Below are 24605 nucleotides of genomic sequence, written 5' to 3' on the forward strand. Positions count from 1 at the left end.
ACTGGAGCCTCATTCTGAACATGACTACTTCATTTCTCAAAGGAAAAACCTCAACCAATTTCTAAAGACTGTTGACATCCAGTGGAAGCGATAGGAAATGCAGGAAGGTCCCTTAGAAATCTGGATTCCCAATGAAAACACATTGAAAAGAGTGACCTAAAAAAAATGAAAATCTGAATGGTTTGTCCTCAGGGTTTTGCCTGCCAAATAAGTTCTGTTATAGTCACAGACATGATTCAAACAGTTTTAGAAACTTCAGAGTGTTTTCTATCCAATACTAATAATAATATGCATATATTAGCATCTGGGACTGAGTAGGAGGCAGTTTACTCTGGACACACTTTTCATACAAACGTGAAAATGCTGCTCCCTATCCTAGAGAAGTTAACACGTTTAAATGTTTTACTCACGTTGGCTGCGTTGAAGGAGAGTCCACAGGTTTTGGTAGCGGGCCGTGTCGGTGGCACTGTATTGTCCTCAAAGCGAGCAAAGAATTTGTTTAGTTTGTCTGGGAGCAAGACATCGGGGTCCAAGACGGGGCTGGTTTTCTTTTTGTAGTCCGTGATTGACTGTAGACCCTGCCACATACCTCTCGTGTCTGAGCCGTTGAATTGCGACTCTACTTTGTCTATATATTGACGTTTAGCTTGTTTGATTGCCTTGCGGAGGGAATAGCTACACTGTTAGTATTCGGTCATGATTCTGGTCACCTTGCCCTGATTAAAAGCAGTGGTTCGCACTTTCAGTTTTGCGCGAATGCTGCCATCAATCCACGGTTTCTGGTTGGGGAAGGTTTAAATAGTCGCTGTTGGTACAACATCACCGATGCACTTGCTAATGAACTCGCTCAGCGTATACATCAATGTTGTTGTTCGACGCTATCTGGAACATATCCCAGTCCATGTGATTGAAGCAATCTTGAAGCGTGGAATCATATTGGTCGGACCAGCGTTGAACAGACCTCAGCACGGGCGTTTCCTGTTTTAGTTTCTGTCTATAGGCTGGGAGCAACAAAATGTAGTTGTGGTCAGATTTGCCGAAAGGAGGGCGAGGGATGGTTTTGTATGCATCTCGGAAGTTAGCGTAACAATGATCCACAATTTTCCCAGCCCGGGACGGGCATTCGATATGCTGATTAAATTTAGGGCGCCTTGTTTTCAGATTAGCCTTGTTAAAATCCCCAGCTACAATAAATGCAGCCTCAGGATATGTGGTTTCAGGTTTACATAGAGTCCAATTAAGTTCTTTCAGGGCCGTCGAGGTGTCTGCTTGGGGGGGGGGGGGGGGGGGGGGTGTACACAACTTTGATTGTAATCGAAGAGAATTCTCTTGGTTCGATAATGCGGTCAGTTTTTGATAAGGAATTGTAGGTCAGGTCAACAAAAGGACTTCAGTTCCTGTATGTTGTTATGATTAACGAGTCGTGGTGTGATCATAAGGCATACACCCCTGCCCTTCTTCTTATCAGAGAGATGTTTGTGTCTGTCGGCGCGATACGTGGAGAAACCAGGTGGCTGTACCGACTCTGATAACGTATCCTGAGTGAGCCATGTTTCCGTGAAACAGAGAATGTTACAATCTCTGATGTCTCTCTGGAAGGCAACCCTTGCTCGGATTTCGTCTACCTTGTTGTCAAGAGACTGGACGTTGGCTAGTAGTATACTCGGGAGCGATGGGCGATGTACCCGTCTACAGAGCCTGACCAGAAGACCACTCCGTCTGCCCCTTCTGCGGCGCCGCTGTTTTGAGTCGCCTGCTGGGATCCGATCCATTGTCCTGGGTGGTGGACCAAACAGAGGATCCGCTTCGGGAAAGTCGTATTCCTGGTCATAATGTTGGTGAGTTGACGTTGTTCTTATATCCAATAGTTCCTCCCAGCTGTATGTAATGAGACTTAATATTCCCTGGGGTGACAGTGTAAGAAATAATACATTAAAAAAACAATATACTGTGTAGTTTCCTAAGAACGCGAAGCGAAGATCTCTGTCGGCGGCGAAGATAAGATACATTGTCATTCCTCTGACCCCTCACCAGTCTCCCCCATAGGGACTCGGGTGCCTGTAGGTCTGGGAGACAGTGGGACCTGCAGTGACCTGGTACCAGTTAGACATGGTGCTGAGAACAGAGATGTACCACATATCAAAGCAGAAAATTGAAAAACACATACGCACTTCATGAATACAACTGAGCTTTTCCAGAACCCCTCACTTACTCAACAGTGTGGTGTGGCATCCTGCCCTGCTATTGTAATTGGCCATCTTGATTGATGTTTGATATTTCTCAAATCATATTTCTCAAGGACTCTCTCAGGGACTTTTGTGGTCAGTACCAGTAAGAACAGTCTGTGTGTACGCATAATATGTTTATGTGCCAATACTGGCTAGTGTCCCATCTATCTTTCTATCCATCTAGAGCAGGGGTTTTCAAACCTCTCCTCGGGGACCCCCAGCCGTTCCATGTATTTTAACTTATCGACAGCTAGCACATCTGATCAACTTGAACTAATCATCAAGCCCTTGAATAGGTGAATCAGGTGAGCTGGTTTAGGGCTACAACAAAATTGTGAAACGTCTTGGGGTCCCAGAGGAGAGGTGGGAAAACCCCTGATCTAGAGTGTGTGATTGTCAGGCTTTATGTCGGTCTTTCAGTGGTTACACAGATTCATATAATAAATCAGAGTAAACTGTATTGGCACTTGAAGGGACGTCCTCAGGGAGCCTCCAGATAGACTGTAGCAGGCCTCGATCACGCCTCCCTTTAAGACTCTTTGGGGCTCCTGAGTGGCGCGGCGGTCTAAGGCACTGCATCGCAGAGCTTGAGGCGTCACTACAGGCTGGGTTCGATCCCAGGCTGTGTCATAGCCGGCCGTGAGCAGGAGACCCATGAGGCGGTGCACAATTGGCCCAGCATCGTCCGAGCTAGGGGAAGGTTTGGCCGGCCGGGATGTCCTTGTCCCATCGCACTCTAGCAACTCCTTGTGGCGGGTCGGCGCCTGCAAGCTGACTTCGGGTTGCCAGTTGTACAATGTTTCCTCTGACACATTGGTGCGGCTCGCTTCCGGGTTAAGCGAGCAGTGTGTCAAGAAGCAGTGTGGCTTAGCAGGGTCGTGTTTCGGAGGACACATGGCTCTCGACCTTCACCTCTCCCGAGTCCGTACGGGAGTTGCAGCAATGGGACAAGACTAACTACCAATTGGGGAGAAAAATGGGTAAAAGTACAAACATAAAAATAAGACTCTTTCTTGAGCAATAAAGAGTTGGATGACGGGGGAAAGAAACCAGAGCCTCATTTAATTCTCCCTCCCTTGTCCCGTTCCCCTACGTATCGGATTTAACCCCCCATATGCAGCGTTACACCCATGATGCTGTCTCAGCGAGTTGACCGTCCTGTGGCGTGCAGACAACCTGAGTTCAAACCGAGTTTGTCATATATTGTACCCCCTGAAGATTGTAAGTTGTAGCAACAAGAGAAAACACCATGTTGAAGCATTTATCGACTAGGGGAGAGAGAGAGGGAGGAAGAGGTAAATAATGTTACATTATGAATAATGAGCTGGGCCTTCACTGGCCTAATGACAGAGACCTGCTTTAGATTAAGCCCCTACAAACAAACACACACACACACACTCACAACCCCCATGCAGCCACTTACACACAGGAGAGCAGTGCAGGAGGCCGTATCGGCATCCGCTCTGATAATCTATTGCCCCTGGCAATGGGATCAGATTTGCTTTGCTCCAGGACAAAAGAGGGAGAGAAGGGAAGGGGATAAAGAGAAAGACAGAGGGAGAATTGGGCCTGTAACCGAAAGTTACTGGTTCAAATCCCTGAGATGACTAGGTGAAAAATCTGTCAATGTGCCCTTGAGCAAGGCTATTAACCCTAATTGCTCCTGTAAGTTGCTCTGGATATGAGGGGGTTTGTGGTTAGTTAGGATGCAGAGGGGGTCTGTGTGTGTGTGGTTGGTTGGGGTCCGGGAGAATGTTTCAGTGGAAATGTGAATCAACAATGTTGACTGGGAGATCACACCCTAGTCTCACATACACAGCCAGCACTTCATTATGAACATGGAGTACCGCTTCCATCTGCTGGCCAAATGACAACACATCAGTTTCCTTCACAGATGTATTATTAGTTCAAAGTTAATGTTTTCAGAAGATACATTTTACACATGCTGCAATCAAACATGTATGGCAATGCTTTTAAGGGACATTAGTATACACAAGCAAAAAAGTATTATAAAGATTATAAAAAAGGTTTGAATTCAGTTCATAATTCCAGCAGAGGAAAACATTTAAAGACGCTAAAGTCCATCAGTAGAAAAGTGAATTTAGTTGTCATCTTCTTAGCTGTGTAACTTCAAGGTTAGAAGGAGGTTGGTGATTCTAGGGTAGTGTGCACCAAGGTAGGGGTCAATTCACTAAATCCAGGAAGTAAATTGTCATTGTGACAGGACGACACAGAGCGGCCTGGAATGTTGCTAACAGGAATATGGCCTCAATAAACAACCCAAAGCCCCATCTACAAGCAACTTTAATGATCCAACAAAAATTATAATACTAGGTCTAACATCTGGGATATCCCTCCAACCAACCCCAGGCTACCTCACACCTCTCTATATAAGGCTGGTGTTGTAAAGATGTGGGTCTTGCTTCCTCAGATCAAATGGGTTAGTCTACAGACGGGGAGAAGGAGGACCAGTACCCCCTCAGGCCTCCTCCATCAACCCCTCTTCCTCCTTTCCTTATATTCTTCTTCCATATTTACTCTTCATCATCGCTTCTCCAGTTTCTTGAACTTGGCCTCTGCAGAGAGACAGACAGATTGACTGACTGACTGTGCAGGAAGGTTAGTTAGTCTCACACACACACACACACTTAGGAGTAGTGTCCAAGGGAAGTGAATTTTTAGCTGTTCATTTGGGACAGTGTGCTAGCGCTCTCTGCTGTTGGAGCTCAGGGTGTAGAGGTGAACTTAAACAGCAGAGGGCACCACAAGTGCATTTTTAATATGACACTATGAGGTAGAAATAACACAGCCTGTTCAGGTGGGATGGAGTTTTCGGCCCAGATCATGACATCACAATCTGATCTGATTATAAAAGACCAATAACCGTTCATCAGGGTAAGCGGGTGGGCTCTAGATCATCCTATCAGCCAATCAGGGCTGTGTATGTGAATATCTTCAAATTTCTTTCCTAACGCCCACACGATCAGACTGAGCATTTCAATGGCCAAAAGAGGAACAGGGTAATAAATAATACAAATATATATTTAGGAGTTGTTTAAATAAACAGTGATTTATTAGATATACAGTGAAGATTTTTTTTTAAATACATTAAAAACACTGCATGGGGCTTTAATGTTGAGCTGAACACTGCAGCACGGCTATTCTTAGCACATCTGCCATAGAGACTGCTAGCAGATTCTAATAGAGAAGCCTTAGTGACCGCGCTAACAGATATTTATTTCTATCTACCACTTTTCTCCCCCTGTCAGTCTGGTGAGGGTTAAGGTTACACACTGGAACTCAGTAGGCTCTTTTCCACTTACAGCCCTGGTATAAATATAGACTTGCAATATGAAGCTACGGTATGTGTTTCCACAGGCATGCCACTCTGTCTGTGTGTTTCTGTCTTACCAAGCTTCTTGGAGTAGGTGTCCAGTTTATAAGCAGCCTGCTCCAGAGACGACACTTGTTCCTCAATCTGGTTTATCTGCTCTAGATAGGGCTGGAGGCTGGCGTCTAACACACAAAACAATATATTTTTCAGTTAAATGAAGGTAAAAAAAAAAAAAATTCATAAAGGGTCGCAAGCGTCCCCTTCATGTTTGAAAGGCTAATAAACATACACTTGAGGTTGAGGTCCTGCAGGTTCCTGCTGATATTAATGCTGATGTCTTTCATCTCCATGTACTTCAGACTGGTCAGCTTGTTCATATTCTCCAGCAGACGGTAGTCCTCACAGGTGCCTGGGAGAAGAGGGAAACGGGGGAGCATGAAACTTTCTCCACAACAGAAGATTATGACATTGTTGTTATGCTGAAGACATGACAGTATTCACTGAGTGTAATAAAACAACTCAATATTTGGAAGGTGTTCGTAATGTTTTGTACACTCAGCGTATACTAGTATGCAACTGTATAGACAATGTAGCGGGAGAGACAAAAGACAGTCAGACATGCAGGAATACAGACAGATAGACAGGCACACCTGTGAGTTCTCCTTGTAGGAAGACCGCCATCTTATCGAACATGTCTGTACAGAGCTCATTGATGTCTGGTTCTACAGCCTCCTCTGCAGTCTCCACCCCACCGTCACCTACACACACAGCAGTTACACACCATTGACATGTTGTAGAAACATCTCATCATCCGTACTCTGGAGGATTCAGTTGGCTCCTACCTCAGATGTAGGACCAATTTGCCAGTTCCTTGGCATGATGCTGTGATAGTCGGCTTAGCTACTGCATTCTAATGTAATAAAAGGTACTCATGGTCGACTCCAGGCATAAGCAGTTGCTTAATAAACTCTCAAATTTTGTGCATAAATTTGTTTACATCCCTGTTGGTGAGTATTTTTCCTTTGCCAGGATAATTCGTCCACCTGACAGGTGTGGCATATCAAGAAGCTGATTAACCAGCATGATCATTACACAGGTGCACCTTGTGCCGGGGACAATATACAGTAAGGTCACTCTAAAATGGGCAGTTTTGTCATACAACACAATGCCACAGATGTCTCAAGTTGAGGGAGCGTGTAATTGGCATGTTGACTGCAGGAATTTTCACCAGAGCTGTTACCAGATAATTGTATGTTTATTTCTCTACCATAAGCTGCCTCCAACATCATTTTAGAAAATTTGGCAGTACGTCCAACCGGCCTCACAACTGCAGACCACTTGTAACCATGCCAGCCCAGGACCTCCACATCCGGCTTCTTCACCTGCGGGATTATCCGAGACCAACCACCCGGACAGCTGATGAAACAGGAGTATTTATGTCTGTAATAAAGCTCTTCTTGGGAAAACTCATTCTGATTGGCTGGGCCTGGCGCATCAGTGGGTGAGCCTATGCCCACCCAGGGCTGCCCCCCTGCCCAGTCATGTCAAATCCATAGATTAGGGCCTAATTTATTTATTATTTCAATTGACTGATTTCCTTATATGAACTGTAACTCTGTAAACTCTTTGAAATTGTTGTATGTTGCATTTATATTTTTGTTCAGTATATACTCATAAATATATATATAATAAAGTATGTGGACAACCCTGCAAATTAGTGGATTCAGCTATTTCAGCCACACACCCATTGCTGCCAGGTTTATAAAAAACAAGCACACAGCCATGCAATCTCCATAGTCAAACATTGGCAGTAGAATGGCCTCACTGAAGAGCTCAGTGACTTTCAACGTGGCACCGTCATAGGATGCCAACAGTACACCAAGTCATTTTGTCACATTTCTGCCCTGGTCAACTGTAAGTGTTGTTATTGTGAAGTGGAAATGTCTAGGAGCAACAACGGCTCAGCCGTGAAGTGGTAGGCCACACAAGCTCACAGAGCGGGACCGGCGAGGGCTGAAGCATGTAAAAATAGTCTGTCCTCAGTTGCAACAATCACGACAGAGATCCAAACGGTTTCTGGAAGCAACATCAGCACAAGAACTGTTCATCGGGAGCTTCATGAAATGGGTTTCCATGGCCGAGCAGCCGCAAACAAGCCTAAGATGCGCAATGCCAAGCGACGTCTGGAGTGATGTCAAGCTCACCGCTATTGGACTCTGGAGCAGTGGAAACGCATTCTCTGGAGTGATGAATCACAATTCACCATCTGGCAGTCAGACGGACGAATCTGGGTTTGGCGGATGCCAGGAGAACGCTACCTGCCCCAATGCAGTGTCAACTGTAAAGTTTGGTGTTGGAGAAATAATGGTCTGTGGCTGTTTTTCATATTTCAGGTTAGGCCCCTTAGTTTCAGTGAAGGGAAATCTTAACACTACAGTATACAATGACACTCTAGACAATTCTGTGCTGCCAACTTTGTGGCAACAGGTTGGGGAAGGCCCTTTCCTGTTTATGCATGACAGTGCCCCCCGTGCACAAAGCAAGATCTATACAGAACTAGTTTGTCGAGATCGGTGTCGAAGAACTTGACTGGCTAGCACAGAGCCCTGACCTCAACCCCATCGAACACCTTTGGGCTGAATTGGAACGCTGACTACGAGCCAGTCCTAATCACCCATCAGTGCCAGACCTCACTAATGCACTTGTGTCTGAATGGAAGCAAGTCCCAAAAGCAATGTTTCTAGTGGGGGGAATCAACTCCATATTAATGCCCATGATTTTGGAATGTGATGTTCGACGAGCAGGTGTCCACATACATACATGACCAAAAGAGCGTGTGCGTGTGTGTATACACACACACACACACACACACACACACACACACACACACACACACACACATATATACATACACACAGTCAAAAGTTTGGACACACCTACTCATGTATGTTTTTCTTTATTTGTACTAATTTTCTACATTGTAGACATCAAAACTATGAAATAAGACTTTTTATTTCACCAGGTAGGCCAGTTGAGAACAAGTTCTCATTTACAACAGCGACCTGGCCAAGATAAAGCAAAGCAGTGCGAAAAAAACAACACCACAGAGCTACACGTGGGATAAACAAAAGTACAGTCAATGACACAATAGAAAAAAATATATACAGTGTGTGCAAATGGAGTAAGGAGGTAAGGCAATAAATAGGCCATAGTAGCGAAGTAATGACAATTTAGCAAATTAACACTGGAGTGATAGATGTGCAGATGATGATGTGAAAGTATCCATGTTGGCCGGGGTAGCCAGGAGGAAAGCATGGCCAGCCGTAGATAAATGCTTATTGAAATTCTCGATTATCGTGGATTTATCAGTGGTGACAGTGTTTCCTAGCCTCAGTGGGAGGAGGTGCTCTTATTCTCCATGGACTTTAGTGTCCCAAAACGTTTTGGAGTTAGAGCTACAGGATGCAAATTTCCATTTGAAAAAGCTAGCCTTTGCTTTCCTGTGTGTTGGTTCCTGACTTCCCTGAAAAGTTGCATATCGCGGGGACAATTCGATGCTAGTGCAGTACGCCACAGGATGTTTTTGTGCTGGTCGAGGGCAGTCAGGTCTGGAGTGAACCAAGGGCTACATCTGTTCTTTGTTCTACATTTTTTGAAAGGGGCATGCTTATTTAAGATGGTGAGGAAATTACTTTTAAAGAACAACCATGGAGTCATATAGTAAACAAAAAAAATAAAAAAGTGTTAAACAAATCAAAATATATTTGAGATTCTTCAAAGTAGCCCCCCTTTGCCTTGATGACAGCTTTGCACACTCTTGGCATCCTCTCAACCAGCTTCATGAGGTAGTCACGTGGAATGCATTTCAATTAACAGGTGTACCTTGTTAAAAGTGAATTTGTGAAATTTCTTTCCTTCTTAATGTGTTTGAGCCAATCAGTTGTGTTGTGACAAGGTAGGGGTGGTATACAGAAGATAATCTTATTTGGTAAAAGACCACGTCCATATTATGGCAAGAACAGCTCAAATAAGCAAAGAGAATCGACAGTCGATCATTACTTTAAGACAGGAAGGTCAGTCAATATTGAACATTTCAAGAACTTTGAAAGTTTCTTCAAGTGCAGTCGCAAAAACCATTAAGCGCTATGATTAAACTGGCTCTCATGAGACCCAGAGTTACCTCTGCTGTAGAGGATAAGTTCATTAGAGTTACCAGCCTCAGAAATTGCAGCCCAAATAAATGCTTCAGAGTTCAAGTAACAGACACATCTCAACATCAACTGTTCAGAGGAGACTGTGTGAATGAGGCCTTCATGGTTGAATTGCTGCAAAGAAACCACTACTAAAGGACACCAATAAGAAGAAGAGACTTGCTTGGGCCAAGAAACACGAGCAATGGACATTAGACCGGTGGAAATTTGTCCTTTGCTGATGAGTCTGTGATATTTTTGGTTCCAACCGCTGTGTCTTTGTGAGACGCAGAGTAGATGAACGGATGATCTCTGCATGTGTGGTTCCAACAGTGAAGCATGGAGGAGGAGGTGGTGTGATGGTGCTTTGCTGGTGACACGGTATGTGATTTATTTAGAATTCAAAGCACATTTAACCAGCATGGCCACCACAGCATTCTACAGTGATACGCCATCACATCTGGTTTGCGCTTAGTGCGACTGTCATTTGTTTTTCAACAGGACAATGACCCAACACACCTCCAGGCTGTGTAAGGACTATTTGACCAAGAAGGAGAGTGCTGCATCAGATGACCTGGCCTTCACAATCACCTGACCTTAACCCAATTGAGATGAGTTGGACCGCAGTGAAAGAAAAGCAGCCATCAAGTGCTCAGCACATGTGGGAACTCCTTCCAGGTGGATCTGGTTGAGAGAATGCCAAGAGTGTGCAAAGCTGTCATCAAGGCAAATGGTGGCTACTTTGAAGATCCTAAAACATATTTTTACTTGTTTAACACTTTTTTGGTTACTACACGACTCCATGTGTGTTATTTCATAGTTTTGATGTCTTCACTATTATTCTACAATGTAGAAAATAGTAAAAATAAACCTTGAATGAGTAGGTGTGTTCAAACTTGACTGGTACCGTACATACACACACAAAAGTATGTGGACACCCCTTCCAATTAGCAGATTCGCCTATTTCAGCTACATCTGTGCCGACACATCTATAAAATCGAGCACAGACACGCAATCTCCATAGACACACATTGGCAGTACCGATGAGCTCAGGATGCCATCTTTGTCAGTTGATAAAATGTCTGCTCTGCTAGAGCTGCCCTGGTCAACTGTAAGTGCTGTTATTGTGAAGTTAAAACATATAGGAGCAACAACGGCTCAGCCACGAAGTGGTAGGCCACACAAGCTCACAGAACTGGATGACCGAGTGCTGAAGCGCATAGAAATCGTCTGTCCTCAGGTTGCAACACTTGCTGAATGGAAGCTAGTCCCCACAGCAATGTTCCAACACCTAGTGGGAAGCTTTCCCAGAAAAGTGGAGGCTGTTATAGCAGCAAAGGGGGACCAACTCCATATTAATGCCCATGATTTTGGAATATGTTCAACGAGCAAGTGTCGACATACATTTGGTCATGTAGTGTATATATTAACTCAGTTGGGGTCTCAACTTACTGTTTAGAGTTAGAATACACAAGGTGCAAGTTCAACATGTGGTTGTTACATCAGCAGTTTCTCTTGTTTTGTCAGTCAGTCAGTCAGTCAGTCAGTCACTCAATTAGCCATGTCAGTTAACAATTTTTAGATTGGTATGTTAGTCTAGTCAGTTTTCATGGCCAAATACCACCCAGGGGCACTAACCTCCATGGGAGCCCCATTGATTTTGTGAGTCACTCTCACTCAGAAACTGTATAATTAACATGGCATCATGGCAAAATGTGTAGAATTGCAGGGGCCCCTCACTTAGGGTCCCCAAAAGGCTAGAGTCGGCCCTTAAGGTACTAACATCAGTCTAGTATCAGAAGATGGCCAGAGTAAACAACAAAGTGTTAATCTTCTTGCTCTCAATAACTAAAATAGCGCATCAACTTGCAGCCAGGGCGTCTCCATTGGCCCATTTGTGTTTGTTGACCTGCTACGGCTAGCTGGAATTGGAAGCTAGCAAGCACCACTCACTGCTGCTGGTAGGCTTCTTGGGCGCAGCGGGCACAACCTGGCCGTCAGCAGCAGTCTCGCCAGGCTCTCCCCGGGTTTCGGAGCTCCCTCCCAGGCTGAGGACGGTAGGATGGGCCGGGGGTACTCTGGAGATGCTATCCATCGCAGCAGCCTCCTCTCCCGTGGCCGCCATCTTGCCTTTCCGTCAGTCACATGATGGAGTTTCACGTGACATTTATTGTCGTCTCTACCTTCTTGCCCTTTGTGCTGTTGTCTGTGGCCAATAATGTTTGTACCATGTTGTTGTCATGTGTTGCAGCTATGCTATGTTGTTATCTTAGGTCCCTCTGTATGTAGTGTTGTGGTGTCTCTCTTGTCATGATGTGTGTTTTGTCCTATATTTTTATTACATTTTGTAATGTTTAATCCCAGCCCCCGTCCCCGCAGGAGGCCTTTTGCCTTTTGGTAGGCCGTCATTGTAAATACGAATTTGTTATTAACTGACTTGCCTAGTTAATAAAGGTTCAATAAAAAAATAATAAAAGGTTAAATAAAATTATAAAAATTAATTATTCCCCCTCTTCTGAATTCGAGCTACACCAGTTTACTTGACAGGTGCGTGCTACGTCGTGTGGTTGTCAACACTCACCATCATCACACAAACAATATCACGATTCATTTATATTTTTCCTATTCATATTGATTGATAGTTTTATATTGTTTTGTCATTGTTCGAGTGTAGTGAGCTCGAGCTGTCCATGCTGTTTTGCCTGTAGTCGTGTTGCATTATGAACCCTTCGAATCAGTGTGAAACATAATGTTAGTGTTTGCAGAGCTAACTAGTCAGCCTAATGTTAGATGTTTTGGGGTAAAAAAAAAAAGAGGATCCTCAAGTCCTCTCTTCGGTTCATATGGGTGGGTCAGAGTGCTGACGTTCTACGCAGGAAGTGTCCAGTGAACCATCGTGACAGCCTGCGTGATTGTAAACATGGCGCCATGCTCCGCTACAGGACTGTGCTGTTTTACATCCCGTTTGTAGCTAGCCTGAGACACAAAACTTAACCATGGAGACAGAAGAGGAGCAACATATGACAACTCTCCTCTGCATGGGTTTCCCAGATGCAGTGGCGATACGCAAGGCGCTACGCCTGGCGAAGAACGACATCAACGAGGCTGTGGCGCTCCTGACCAATGAAAGCCCCGGTCTTGGGTATGGATATGAGCCGATGGAGAGTGGCCCTGCCCCAGGCCCAAGTGGAGACGGGGAGTCCAGCGGGCGGACTGGGACTGGAGGGTTCGACCCACCTCCCGCATACCACGATGTGGTGGAGAGCGAGGTAAGGGTGAAGAAGGATAGTAACGTTAGTTCGCTGGCTTCGTAAGCTAGAACACAAGCTAGCTAACGTCGTTAGCGCTATCAAATCTAGCGATGATGATGGCTAGGTATCCAGACAGGGCTCGCCCTACAATACTGCATAGCGCGCTCCGCTCATGCCTGGATGTCAAAATATAGAAGGAAAATCCGCGGCATGCATAACTCAATTTACAGTTAGCTCAATCTCGGTCTGCATAAATTCGACACCCGGCTAGTTGAGTTGTAAATATAGCACTATATACTTTCATCATCAGTATTGACATTGGGTGCACACGAGCCACCATCCGAATCAGAATGTAGCTGTTGCTAGACAGCTAGCTAGGTAGTTAGCGGGGAATGCGCGAATCTCTAACGTTACATGGGCAAACTTGCTAACCAACTAACTAGTGTTTGCAATAGTTATTAATAAAGCCGGTTTGCAGAGTGAATGTGGTGATATTAAGATCTTCGCATTCATTATCTTGGGGAAATGCACATCTGTGTGCAGCTTAGCATAATGTAATGGAGCTAGTGATAATGCCCGAGAAGCCGGTGTTTGTTGGATATTGGCACCGGTGTTGTTAGGCCGGAGACGAAGTCCATAGGTAGCCTAGCGGGTAAGAGCGTTGGGCCAGTAACCGAAAGGTCACTGGTTGGAATCCCTGAGCCCACTACGTGAATAATCCGTCGATGAGCAAGGCACTTAACCCTAATTGCTCATGTATGGGCTCTGGATAAGAGCGTCTGTTAAATGACTAAAATGTAGCTAGCCAACGTTAGCTACGCGAACTAAGCTGGCTATAACTAGGTACATTAGAGAAGCTGAGATTTCGCAATCGCCCGTGAACCTGATGTGGCCATCTTGTGCTTTAAATATTGTCTAATAAAGAAAGTTATTTTAAATTGTTCATAGTCCAGTGACAACGTGATGTCTAACCCGTCTGAACTACATGATGTCTAACTAAACTCCAGCATACAGCAGCTGCAAGCTAGCTAGAGAGCATCAAGGAGGGGCAGGGCAAAACCGTTTTGGTGATTTGGCTATCATCAAAATAACTCAATCGCAGACGTTTTTGGTCTCATTCAGCGGTTTTTACCTGATTTAAGTAAAATACCATTGGACATTTTATGTTGAAAGATCAGTTTGTATTCCTAATACTTAAGTTGAAAATGATGCTGTTGCTGCTTCCTGTTAAGACGTAATGATAGTCCAATGTCAAAACAGTTTTAAAGTGTCCAAATCAAGAACCAATAACAGTTTGTGAGAATATTGAAAACATGAAATGTACTATCTACATATACATGTGCAACAATAGTAATCGTATATGTATTTTTTTAAAGGAGCTACTTATAAACTGCACAAGCTCCAAAACCTTGTTGTTTTGTCAAGTGGCAATACATCACTCAACGATTGGGGTGGGGGTATGCACTGTTTAAACTACCACAACTCTAAAACCACATGGAACTGGATAGGCAGTATTTTTACATCACTGGTTAGAGGACAACCTCCAGAACAGTCAGCTACATTTTGGAATGTTGCATTTTGATAAGGGGGTCAGAAGCCAGGACAACAACCTCTCCCTCAACGTCAGCAAGACAAAGGAGCTGATCGTGGACTACAGGAAACAGAGGGTCGAGCACGTCCCCATTCACATCGACTGGGCTGTAGTGGAGGGGTCGAGAGCTTCAAGTTCTTCGGTGTCCACATCACTAAGGATCTATCATGGTCCACACACACCAACACAGTCGTGAAGAGGGCATGACAACACCTCTTCCCCCTCAGGAGGCTGAAAAGATTTGGCATGAGCCCTCAGATCCTTTTTTTATTTTTTATTTACAGCTGCATCATTGAGAGCATCTTGGCTGGCTGCATCACCGCTTGGTATGGCAACTGCTTGGCATCCGATCGTAAGGCGTATCTCTCTAGTCTAGCGGTTAGGGTACCATCTCCATTCTCTACACACAGCAGACTATGTCCGCTGTCTTCATTGCTGTGCGAAACCGTGTGCATGGTGACGTTGATCACCAGGGTGTGGGCGTGTGTGTGTCTGACACCCGGGTTGCATTCAGTAGGTCACAGCATTGCAAAATGTTTTCAAATGGACCACATTTTCCAGGAACCGTCTGCGTCAAAAGCAGCCCTGTTTTGTTTTTATATTGAAAACATGTATTTCAGGTTACATATTCAAATGGTTCACATTCACACCATTGTGCCAGACAAATCTCTCCGTCTCACTCTTTCTCCTCTATCTCTCTCTCCAGCTTGTTTTTTGCGTCTCTGCTGTTTGTGCCTTAGGAGGCATGTCACGGGTCTGTGGCCCTGCATTCTCATCCTAAATATAGCTCCACACACACAAACATCCCTACATTCTCATATGGTTACTTAGCTGCCCTGCGCAACATACGTACATGCGTACATAAACACAGCAGCACACACACTCATTAAAAACACACATACCAGAAAGACATAGACACACTAACAAACACACCACACCCTGTCCTCCTGAGAGAAGCCCAGAGCTCCAGTCCTCCCCTTAGGAGAAGCTCAGGCAGGAAAACAGCACTAGTACTGTTATTGTTACTGTGTTAATAATGCTGAGAGGAAACAGTGATGACTGCCTATTGGTTCTGACCTGTTAAGAGACAGGTCAACAGTTCATACTGTCTTCTTGACCTCAAAAAGAGGTCTCTGATTGGACTGTGCTGTTCAGAGGTTTCTGATTTAGTAGGTGCTCCTCAGCAGTGAAATGTTTGGCTGTTGACGTTTCTGTCTTAGAGAAACGCTCATCTCTGACTCCCTCCATCCACCCATCCATCTAGAGCTCATCTCTCTTTCCATTTTTTTCTATGAAGGAAGATAGCTGAAACCTGATGCTTCTCTCTCTCTCTCTCCCTCCTTCCCTCCCCCTTCATCCTTCCATCGATCATATATTGGTATGCTGTACTGAAAGGGGTTATTGAACACACACACCTCTCACAGCCTGTTGTGTTGTGTTCAAGACAACGAAAGCGAGACCGATTTTTATAGACCGGAGCAAATCGAGTCTGAGTCAAGACTGGGAGGGGGGCGAGTCAAGACCGAGATCAGAAAAATTAAGTCCAATTCAAGACCATGATTGTAATTGTGTCAAATAACCACCATAATGAGTTTAAAATGTCCAGTATTTCTGTGTTTATATTTCAGAAGAACATATTGATTCTTTAGACAGTCAGAATGGTGAGAGAATGCGTGCTGATGGCAGAGAACCACTCTACAGATGATCACTAACCCAAGCAGGTCTCTAATAGATAGAGACAAAATATGTTCCAACTTCCCCGTCTCCCCAAATAATTGTGAGCGCACAACTTTCAAACATTTACTGCATTCATGCCAGCGAATCAAAGGACATTCTGACGAGCATGACAGTTTGAGGATATTTTTCAATGAAAGTAAAGGACAGTAATGTTACGAGTAAAGTAGGAAGCCCAGGTTTGAATAGGCGATAAGATGTTAATGTGTCATGAAAGGAGGGTGGATGTTTGGCTCGACCAAACAGTTTTATACGCTGAGTCTGACTGATTGGGAGCTGGTAATTGAGTTTCTTACTCCGCTGGTCTCGAAGAAATTACGAGTCCTCAATGTCCGAGACGGAGTAATGTTATCTGAAACCTAGACAAGACCAAGACTCTCAAGACCGGTCTCGAGGACTACAACACTGGTAGAACTATAAAATGTTTCTGTGTGTTTCAGAGGAGTAATGATGAGAATGGGAATTGTTCAGGCAGGAGTATGGAGTTCCCCACCACTAACCTGTATGAACTGGAGAACAGAGTGTTCACTGACCACTGGTCCATCCCCTACAAGAGAGAGGAGTCACTGGGCAAATGTCTGGTCGCAGCCACCTGCCTCGCCAAACACGGTAAGAGAGAGCGAGTAAGTGTGTGGGGTAGGTTTGTTGTTGTGGGTTTTGTGACTTGTAACTGTTGGATGCTTTTCACACATTATTTTACACCCAGTTGTCTCTCTCTTTCTGTCTCTCACTCTGTCTCTCTCTCAGGTCTGGCGGATGCGGATGAAAACTGTAAGCAGTTTATGGACAGGTGTATGCACGAGGCCTTTAAAAAGGTGAGTTGTGTGTATGCATGAATGAAGCCTTTAAGGGTGTGTTGGTGTGTTTGTGTGTGTGCATAACACTTATAAGTGAGTGGTGTACAACCTGTTTCAAACACAGTTCCCCTCATCTTCAAGAAAGGAGGCCTATTTGAACAGGACTGTTTGGTGGAATATTGACACGTTCACTCACTCTGCTTGCTCTCGCTCTTCCCATCCCTTTCTAGCTCCTGACCAGTAGTGCGGTCCATAAGTGGGGGACAGAGATCCATGAGGGGATCTACAACATGTTGATGTTACTGGTGGAGCTGGTGGCTGAGAGAGTCAAACGGGACCCCATACCTGTTGGCGTGATGGGTGTACTGACTATTGTGGGTACACACACAGATCTCATGCATACAGTAAACACACACACACACCACGTCACATGAAATAGCATTCACACACCTCACCCCTTTAACCATTAGCTGTCTGTCTGTAGGCCTTCAACCCAGACAATGAGTACCACTTTAAGAACCGTATGAAGACGTGTCAGAGGAACTGGAGCGAGGTGTTTGGAGAGGAAGCCATGTTTGCTGTGTCACCTAGCAACAGCTACCAAAAGGTGAGGCTGTAATATGGGTGTGGCTCTAAAGCACAAGTATAAAATAAAAAACAGAAAATCTATGTGTGACTGATCACGTGTGTGTGTGTGCCTTTTGTTTCTACAGGAGCCTCATGGCTGGCTGGTAGACCTGGTCAATCGGGTAAGTCCTCCCACACACACCTACACACACCTCTGTGATAGTTCAGGGCAGTTTCATGGTAACAGAATTATTCTGAGAACTCATATTTTTCACTTTAAAATGTATACCAAAAAACCCCACTGATATCAAGGTTTAACAAACCATATATCTCCATGCACAATGACTACTTTTAAAGCCCCCCCCCAGACATTGAAGTTAGGTTAAATTTAGGTTCTGAATGAAAGGTGAAAAAGTATTTTCCTTATGTTTAAAATACATATTTTCCAGGACGTTGAAAAGGCGTCTTTTTCCGGATGTTGAAAAATACGTATTTTCCAGACGTTGAAATCCAGTTCATTTTTGGTTATGAATGAAAGTTAAAAATAAGTCATTTATAGGCATCTATTTTTGGGCGAAATCAAGGATGGTCCGGACCGGACCAAAAACCAATGTCCGTGGATGTGGAAATCAAGGCCGGTCCGGACTGCACCAAAAAAGTCCAAAAGGCACCGGCGTCAGACTGTACTTACTGTAGCCTGAAATTGAATTTTATGAATGCCCATCTATGTGGTAAGCCTACCATTTGTAAAACACCCCAAAAAGACTTGCGGACAGAGGTGTAGCCTACAATGTCAGCCCTCACTGGATTTTTATGAATTCCCATCCATGTGGTAGGCCCACTATTTAAGATCTGAATATCAGCTACCCAACTTTATCAGGAGTTCTTGTGAGCTTATTTTCAATGTGATTACACAGCGGGAAATGCAGAAGTATTTTCTTTTTCGCAATGAACAGCTTGTCAAGACTTCGCCACAGATTGCAACCACTGGCCTATCTTTGATTTCGCCATATATTTTCTCCAAAGTTTTGTCATCTCCCATAAATTGCGGCTGCGAATCCCCCATAGAAATAGTTAGAAAAAATAACAGACCTGCCAACATGCACGCATTGTGCGTACCAGCTATGTAATTCTCTGTCCATGTACGAGATCCGAGTTAAAAGTACGCAGAAATAAATGGGGCCTGATTTGTTTTTTTATTGTTAATGTACATTTGAATAAAAAGTGACTCTAACATCCTGATTCTCGAGCTGCAACACACAGACATGTACGGAGTTTGTGTCAACGGACATGCAGATTAATACATCATTATTCGACGTAGCTACCCCGTCTGCCCCGCCTCCTGTTTGTTGTGATGCTGAGTTTGCTGACTGTCAGCTGTACGTAAACATGTGGACAAATCCCTTTTCGACTCTGTGTGTTGTGGAAAGGTAAACACTAATTGTTTCAAGCTAACGTTAGCGAACTTAAGATGGACGTTCAGTGGGCTCTAAAGTGGCAGCAGTTCACTCGCATTTGCAGGTGAAAGAAATTAAATGCAAATACTAAAAACAACTGGTCGCATTTGTGCGAGTGTGATATACATTTAATTCTGCGTCCCTTTAGTTGTATTTCCCACGTAACATTACGAAGATCATGCAACCTGATTGACTGTAACTGTAATTCTGATCCACGTCACAAAAAGTATAATCAAAAATAAATATAAACATCTTTGCATTAAATGGAGTGGGGAGTTTAGAAGAGTGAGCGATGAAGAATGAATGAGTGTCCGGTATTAGCTATAAAGGCAATGCTTCTAAAATACCGTTGCACTAGATTTGAGATTTTATCAATTTTGAAAATCTGAAATGATGTATGCACTGTAAAGAAATACAATAGGCACCTTTACATAGGCTGAAACACAGCCTACTTAAGCTTTGTGTAGCCAGTGTGCGGTCTGTATTTATGCGATCATTAGTTTTTATGTTTTCAAAATGATTTTGCTTTTAGTGTTGATTAGGAACCGTGTCTAAAAAAAAAAAAAGCCAATACTAGTGACTGGCCCTGTTTGAGAGGTGACAAGCGTTCCTCTACTATAGAGACTGAACTTGGGGGCCAAGGCAAGTTGGATCTGAAGACCTTCTATGCAGATGTCAGAAACTTATTTTCTTCTGCAGTAGACTACATGTTGCTGAAATTTCCATTTGGAGATGTGCTCCTCCAGCATGCAGTGGTTGCTGACATTGCCAACAGGCAGACTGCCAAGTTCTCATCCCTCAACTTTTTCATGGCACGCTTTCCCTGCATTATTCCTGAGGGAGCCTCTATTGATCTGGTGGAAGATGAGGTTAGACTCTCAGGCAACAACCTTTGAGCAGAGTCTGGTCAACATGCGCACGGATCAGGCCTGGAGAGAAATCGTCACAATGAAAAGGGGGGGCAGCCTGGTCTACTCCCACCTTTTGGCTGTGATGCAATGCATATTGGTCATATTCCACCAACATCCCCAGCAATGCAGACTGTGAATGAATATTCAGTCTCGTTTCCAAGAACAAAACCCAGTACAGAGCCTCCCTCAGTAGCGACATGTTGAGTGCCCTCGTTACCAAGAAGGTTTCTATGATTGCCAGAGGAACTGTTTTCCACAGAGAAGTCTGCCCTGCTGTGTAAGGCTAAATCTGCTAGCTACCAGGCAAATCTGTCTAGGAAATGATTTCCTGAACATTTGAAGGTCTCCAAAAGATTTGTTCTCACCCACTGTTTCCTATCATAGCTTTTTCGTTTTTACTATGGATAACATGTTTATTTGATACTGATTTCAAACATTTGTTCTTATCATATCAGAGGTAAAAAAAAAAAAAGTTTTAATTATCGTGGATAAGACGTTTGTACATGTTGTACCTAGACAAATAACTTATTATTTGTTTAATAACATTTTTTTTTAAACTCCAAGAATTAAGGCCCTTTGTGTGTTCTTTCTAATTACATCTTGTTAGTGACTTTTACCATGTGTGTAAATGGAATACTTTCTTTCTTGACAGCATTCCAACCTTTTATAGACTTGATTTGGTACAATTCTATATTTGCGATCACTCACAAACAGTGTGCGGGCAGGCTTCGGCTGCGGTACAGCAAAAACAATGCTCATGGTTCTCATGGGAAGTGAAATGATAGGCTACAATGACTTTGCTCATGATCATGCACGCTGCAAGTGACATGTAACTAACTATAAATTCCTTGAATTTTCTTTCGCGTGTGCCTTTTCGTTATCTGCATAGACACTTGTGGTTTCTAGCTATTGTTACACCAGTCAAAGCAGTGGAGCGTGTAGTGTAGCAAAACATGAGCGGTCAAAACCATTCATCTTGCGGCGGCGGGGGAGCAGGTTTTCAAAATGCTATCACATCACACAATTATACCATTTATAAAGGGGTGGCTAGTTTATTAGGTACACCCATCTAGTACTGGGTCGGATCCCCCTTTGCGTCCAGAACAGCGTGAATTCTTCGGGGGATGGAAATGTTGCTCAATTGGTATCAAGGTACATAACGTGTGCCAGGAAAACATTCCCCACACCATTACACCACCAGCCTGTACCATTGACGCCAGGCAGGATGGGGCCATGGACTCTTACGCCAAATCCTGACTGCCATCAGCATGACGCAACAGGAACCGGGATTTGTCAGACCAGGCTGAAGTTTTTCCACTCATCAATTGTCCAGTGTTGGTGATCGCATGCCCAATGTGGCCGCTTCTTCTTGTTTTTAGCTGATAGCAGTGGAACCCAGTGTGGTCGTCTGCTGCAACAGCCCATCTGTGACAAGGACCAACGAGTCGTGCGTTCCGAGATGCTGTTCTGCACACCACTGTTGTACTGTGCAGTTATTTGTCTGTTTGTGGCCCGCCAGTTAGCTTGTATGATTCTTGCAATTCTCCTTCGACCCCTCATCAACGAGTTGTTTTCGCCCACAGGATTGCCCCTGACTGGATATTTTTTGTTTGTCGCACCATTTTCAGTAAACCGTAGACACTGTCCTGCGTGAAAAGCCAATGCCGGACGTTTCTGAGAAACTGGAGCCGACGTGCCTCTCACCGATGGTCATACCACGCTCTGTCGCTTAGGTCACTCGTTTTGCTCATTCTAACGTTCAATCGAACAGTAAATGAATGCCTCGACGCCTGTCTGCCTGCTTTTTCTAGCAAGCCACAACCACGTGACTCACTGTCTGTAGGAGCAAACCATTTTTGTGAACGGGGTGGTGTAACTAATAAACTGGCCGCTGTGTGTGTGTATTTTTTTTTTTTATACAGACTTGCTAACAAATCAGTGAACATTTGCAAATGATCTAAAGGAATCTGATACATTTTTTGTTAAACAAATTTGCACCCCTTATTTTAATTTGCTCCATGGGTCAGTGAACACAAGTCTGTTTGGATCATTTCAGTCGCGAAGAGGAATACAATTGCAGCTGTTTCTGATTAATATACAATGCCATGCTGGTGGGTGGTAACGTTAAAATAAAACCCAGTCCTGAAACAAAACGTAGGCTGACAATAATGTGTATGTCATATCATAGGAAAAGATACTGCATTCATGTGGATTTACACGGAGTGCGCAGTTTGGATTTGTCACCTCAAGCCTAAATATACAGTATCATACTTTGACTAAAACGATAACTTATTGACTTAAATTGTTGTGCAACATCATGAGTAAGCTCTGGCCATCATCTTTCCGCTCGAAAAAGTGGATTTTACCATAATTATTTTACCACACTTTGCATCTGCAGTTTTCCCAGTAAATGTATTTTTAAAAAAATACATTTTTTTAAGTAGTCATTGTGCATATGTCATTGTGCATATGTATGGCATGTTCAACTTGGAAATCAGTGTTTTTTTGTTTGCCATTTTAAAGTGAAAATTCTGTGTTCCGTTAGTCGTATTGCCATTCATTTTTGTTTCTGTCTCTTCTTCTCTCAATGTCCTTTCCCTTCTTGCTCTCTCTAGTTTGGAGAGATGGGAGGGTTCACTGCTATCCAGGCTAAACTCAATACACAGGAGATAGAGATTGGGGTAAGGACACACATGCATACTTGTGTGGCTACTCTTAGATCTCCTTGTATGAGTCCTTCCTTTTGAGGATTCTAACCAGAACAACACACACATTGATCCCTTTCGCAGCAAAGACCATCTCCACCATTAGCATGTTAATCTCTCTCTTGCACTGGAGACTGTAGCTTCTCAAGCCCCCCCTCACCCTTGGGAGACAACCATTTAAAAAATGTTTTTAGAGTATGTGTGTATGCAACTGTCTGTCTCTCTGCAGTGTGTGTCTGCTCTGGTCCAGCCTCTATCTGTGTGTGCAGAATACCTCAACTCCAGCCTGGTGCAGGTAAGACATTTCCCTCCAATACACACTAAGACACGCAACATACGGTACACCCTCAGCATGATGATTAGTTCATGAGACTAATAATAATGTCTGCGTGTTTGTAGCCCATGTTGGATCCTGTTATCCATAAGATGATCACCTATGTTCAGAACCTGGAGGAGAAGGACCTGAAAGACAAGGTACCACAATACCCCCCTGCCTTGTATACCCACAAGACTCTGCTCTACATACCTTGGGATGCTCCCGGAAATGTTATAAATATCAGTGTCCAACGTCTAGAACTGTTCATTCAGAGCATAAAGTCTGAAACGAACAGTCAGACTGTACAGAGTTTCCTATGAACACAGCATCAGATGATGATTGTTACCGTCCCTCCTGTAGAGGCTGGTGAGTATCCCAGAACTGCTGTCGGCCATAAAGCTGCTGTGTATGAGGTTCCAGACCACCCTGGTCACTGTGGTGGACGACCTGCGCCTGGACACTCTGCTACGCATGCTGAAGACTCCTCACTTCTCTACCAAGATGAACTCCCTCAAAGAGGTGAGAGGTCAGGGGTTACACGGTGAAAGGTTAGAGGTTAGGTTCAACTCGGGTAAAACAGGAAGCCTTTGCCAAAGTCAGCAGGGCCAAGACAAACTGGTGTCGCTCTCCTTATTGTTATGCTATTGTCCATGTGGATGCTTCTTACTATAAACGGTATGAAATGTGTTTATGCGTGTGTCTAGGTGACTAAGCTGATTGAGGAGAGTACTGTGTCTAAGACGGTGAAGAATGCCATTGACACAGACAGACTGCTGGACTGGCTGGTGGAGAACTCTGTCCTCTCAATAGCACTGGAGGGTAAAGACAATGTTAATGTTAGCACTGGAACAACATATTTGTACTTTTATCTATCTTGACATGTGATTCCAGGTAACAGAAAGCAGTAATAGGTGTGTGTGTGTTCTAGGAAACATAGACCAGGCCCAGTATTGTGATCGAATAAAAGGCATCATTGAGTTGCTGGGCAGTAAACTGTCTCTGGACGAGCTCTCTAAGATCTGGATGATACAGGCAGGACAGTCGTCCACGGTGATTGAGAACATCCACACCATCATGGCTGCAGCTGCCGTCAAGTTCAACTTAGACCAGCTCAGCCACCTGTTTGTCCTTATACAGAAGGTCTGTATGTGTGATTAGGAACGTCTCTGTGTCTGTTCGTGTTAATTTTATGCCCTGCAAATATTACTAACACCCGCCAAATGCTGGTAGATTTAGCTATTGGCGGGTAAGAATGTCTAATGTTGGGGGGTGGTCAATTTGCAGGCTCTACACTGCACGCATTACATTCGCATTTGTTAATAAAAATAAGAGTCAGAAGTCAAGTATGAGCATGTGTGAGTTTTCTAAATATTTCTGCTGTTTTGTTTCGTAGCTGCTAATCGCACAAAGAAATACAAATCCTACATATGACTTCGCGCAGCAACAGCTTTGCGCACTGTGAGTGAAGCGCTGATAGATACAGTTTTGGAGGCGCTGGCACAGGCATAAATGTTGGTTTTAATT

At 44.1% G+C, this 24605-nt stretch overlaps 2 protein-coding genes across 2 annotated transcripts in view; one reads left to right on the forward strand and one right to left on the reverse strand.

The window, feature by feature from the left end:
- Positions 1-4514: 4514 nt before the first annotated feature.
- LOC120051850 (biogenesis of lysosome-related organelles complex-1 subunit 2-like) lies at positions 4515-11892 on the reverse strand. The gene is made up of 5 exons (XM_038998736.1): positions 11706-11892; positions 6213-6320; positions 5852-5971; positions 5640-5744; positions 4515-4804 (listed from the first exon to the last, which is right to left on the reverse strand). The coding sequence occupies exons 1-5, from the start codon at positions 11875-11877 to the stop codon at positions 4773-4775; spliced, it is 537 nt and encodes a 178-aa protein (XP_038854664.1). The 5' UTR covers positions 11878-11892; the 3' UTR covers positions 4515-4772.
- A 776-nt stretch (positions 11893-12668) lies between these two features.
- LOC120052564 (ubiquitin carboxyl-terminal hydrolase 24-like) overlaps positions 12669-24605 on the forward strand; it is a 47284-nt gene continuing 35347 nt past the window's right edge. The window contains exons 1-12 of the mRNA XM_038999547.1: positions 12669-13021; positions 16769-16937; positions 17076-17143; positions 17356-17499; positions 17610-17732; positions 17839-17874; positions 22676-22741; positions 22995-23060; positions 23165-23239; positions 23442-23600; positions 23786-23900; positions 24010-24221. Of these exons, the coding sequence (XP_038855475.1) occupies positions 12749-13021; positions 16769-16937; positions 17076-17143; positions 17356-17499; positions 17610-17732; positions 17839-17874; positions 22676-22741; positions 22995-23060; positions 23165-23239; positions 23442-23600; positions 23786-23900; positions 24010-24221 (1506 nt within the window). The 5' untranslated portion in view covers positions 12669-12748. The remainder of the gene's footprint in view (positions 13022-16768; positions 16938-17075; positions 17144-17355; positions 17500-17609; positions 17733-17838; positions 17875-22675; positions 22742-22994; positions 23061-23164; positions 23240-23441; positions 23601-23785; positions 23901-24009; positions 24222-24605) is intronic.

The sequence above is a fragment of the Salvelinus namaycush genome, chromosome 8 (genome assembly GCF_016432855.1).
Source record: "Salvelinus namaycush isolate Seneca chromosome 8, SaNama_1.0, whole genome shotgun sequence".
NCBI lineage: Eukaryota > Metazoa > Chordata > Actinopteri > Salmoniformes > Salmonidae > Salvelinus > Salvelinus namaycush.

Excerpts from the sequence above, each read along its gene's own strand:
- LOC120051850 (XM_038998736.1), bottom strand. The coding sequence starts at position 11,877 with ATGGCGGCCACGGGAGAGGAGGCTGCTGCGATGGATAGCATCTCCAGA. Across the intron at positions 6,321-11,705 it reads CAAGAAGCCTACCAGCAGCA|GTGACGGTGGGGTGGAGACT; the intron begins GTGAGTGGTGCT and ends CTGTGTGTGTAG. Across the intron at positions 4,805-5,639 it reads CACCTACTCCAAGAAGCTTG|AGGCCAAGTTCAAGAAACTG; the intron begins GTAAGACAGAAA and ends GTCTCTCTGCAG.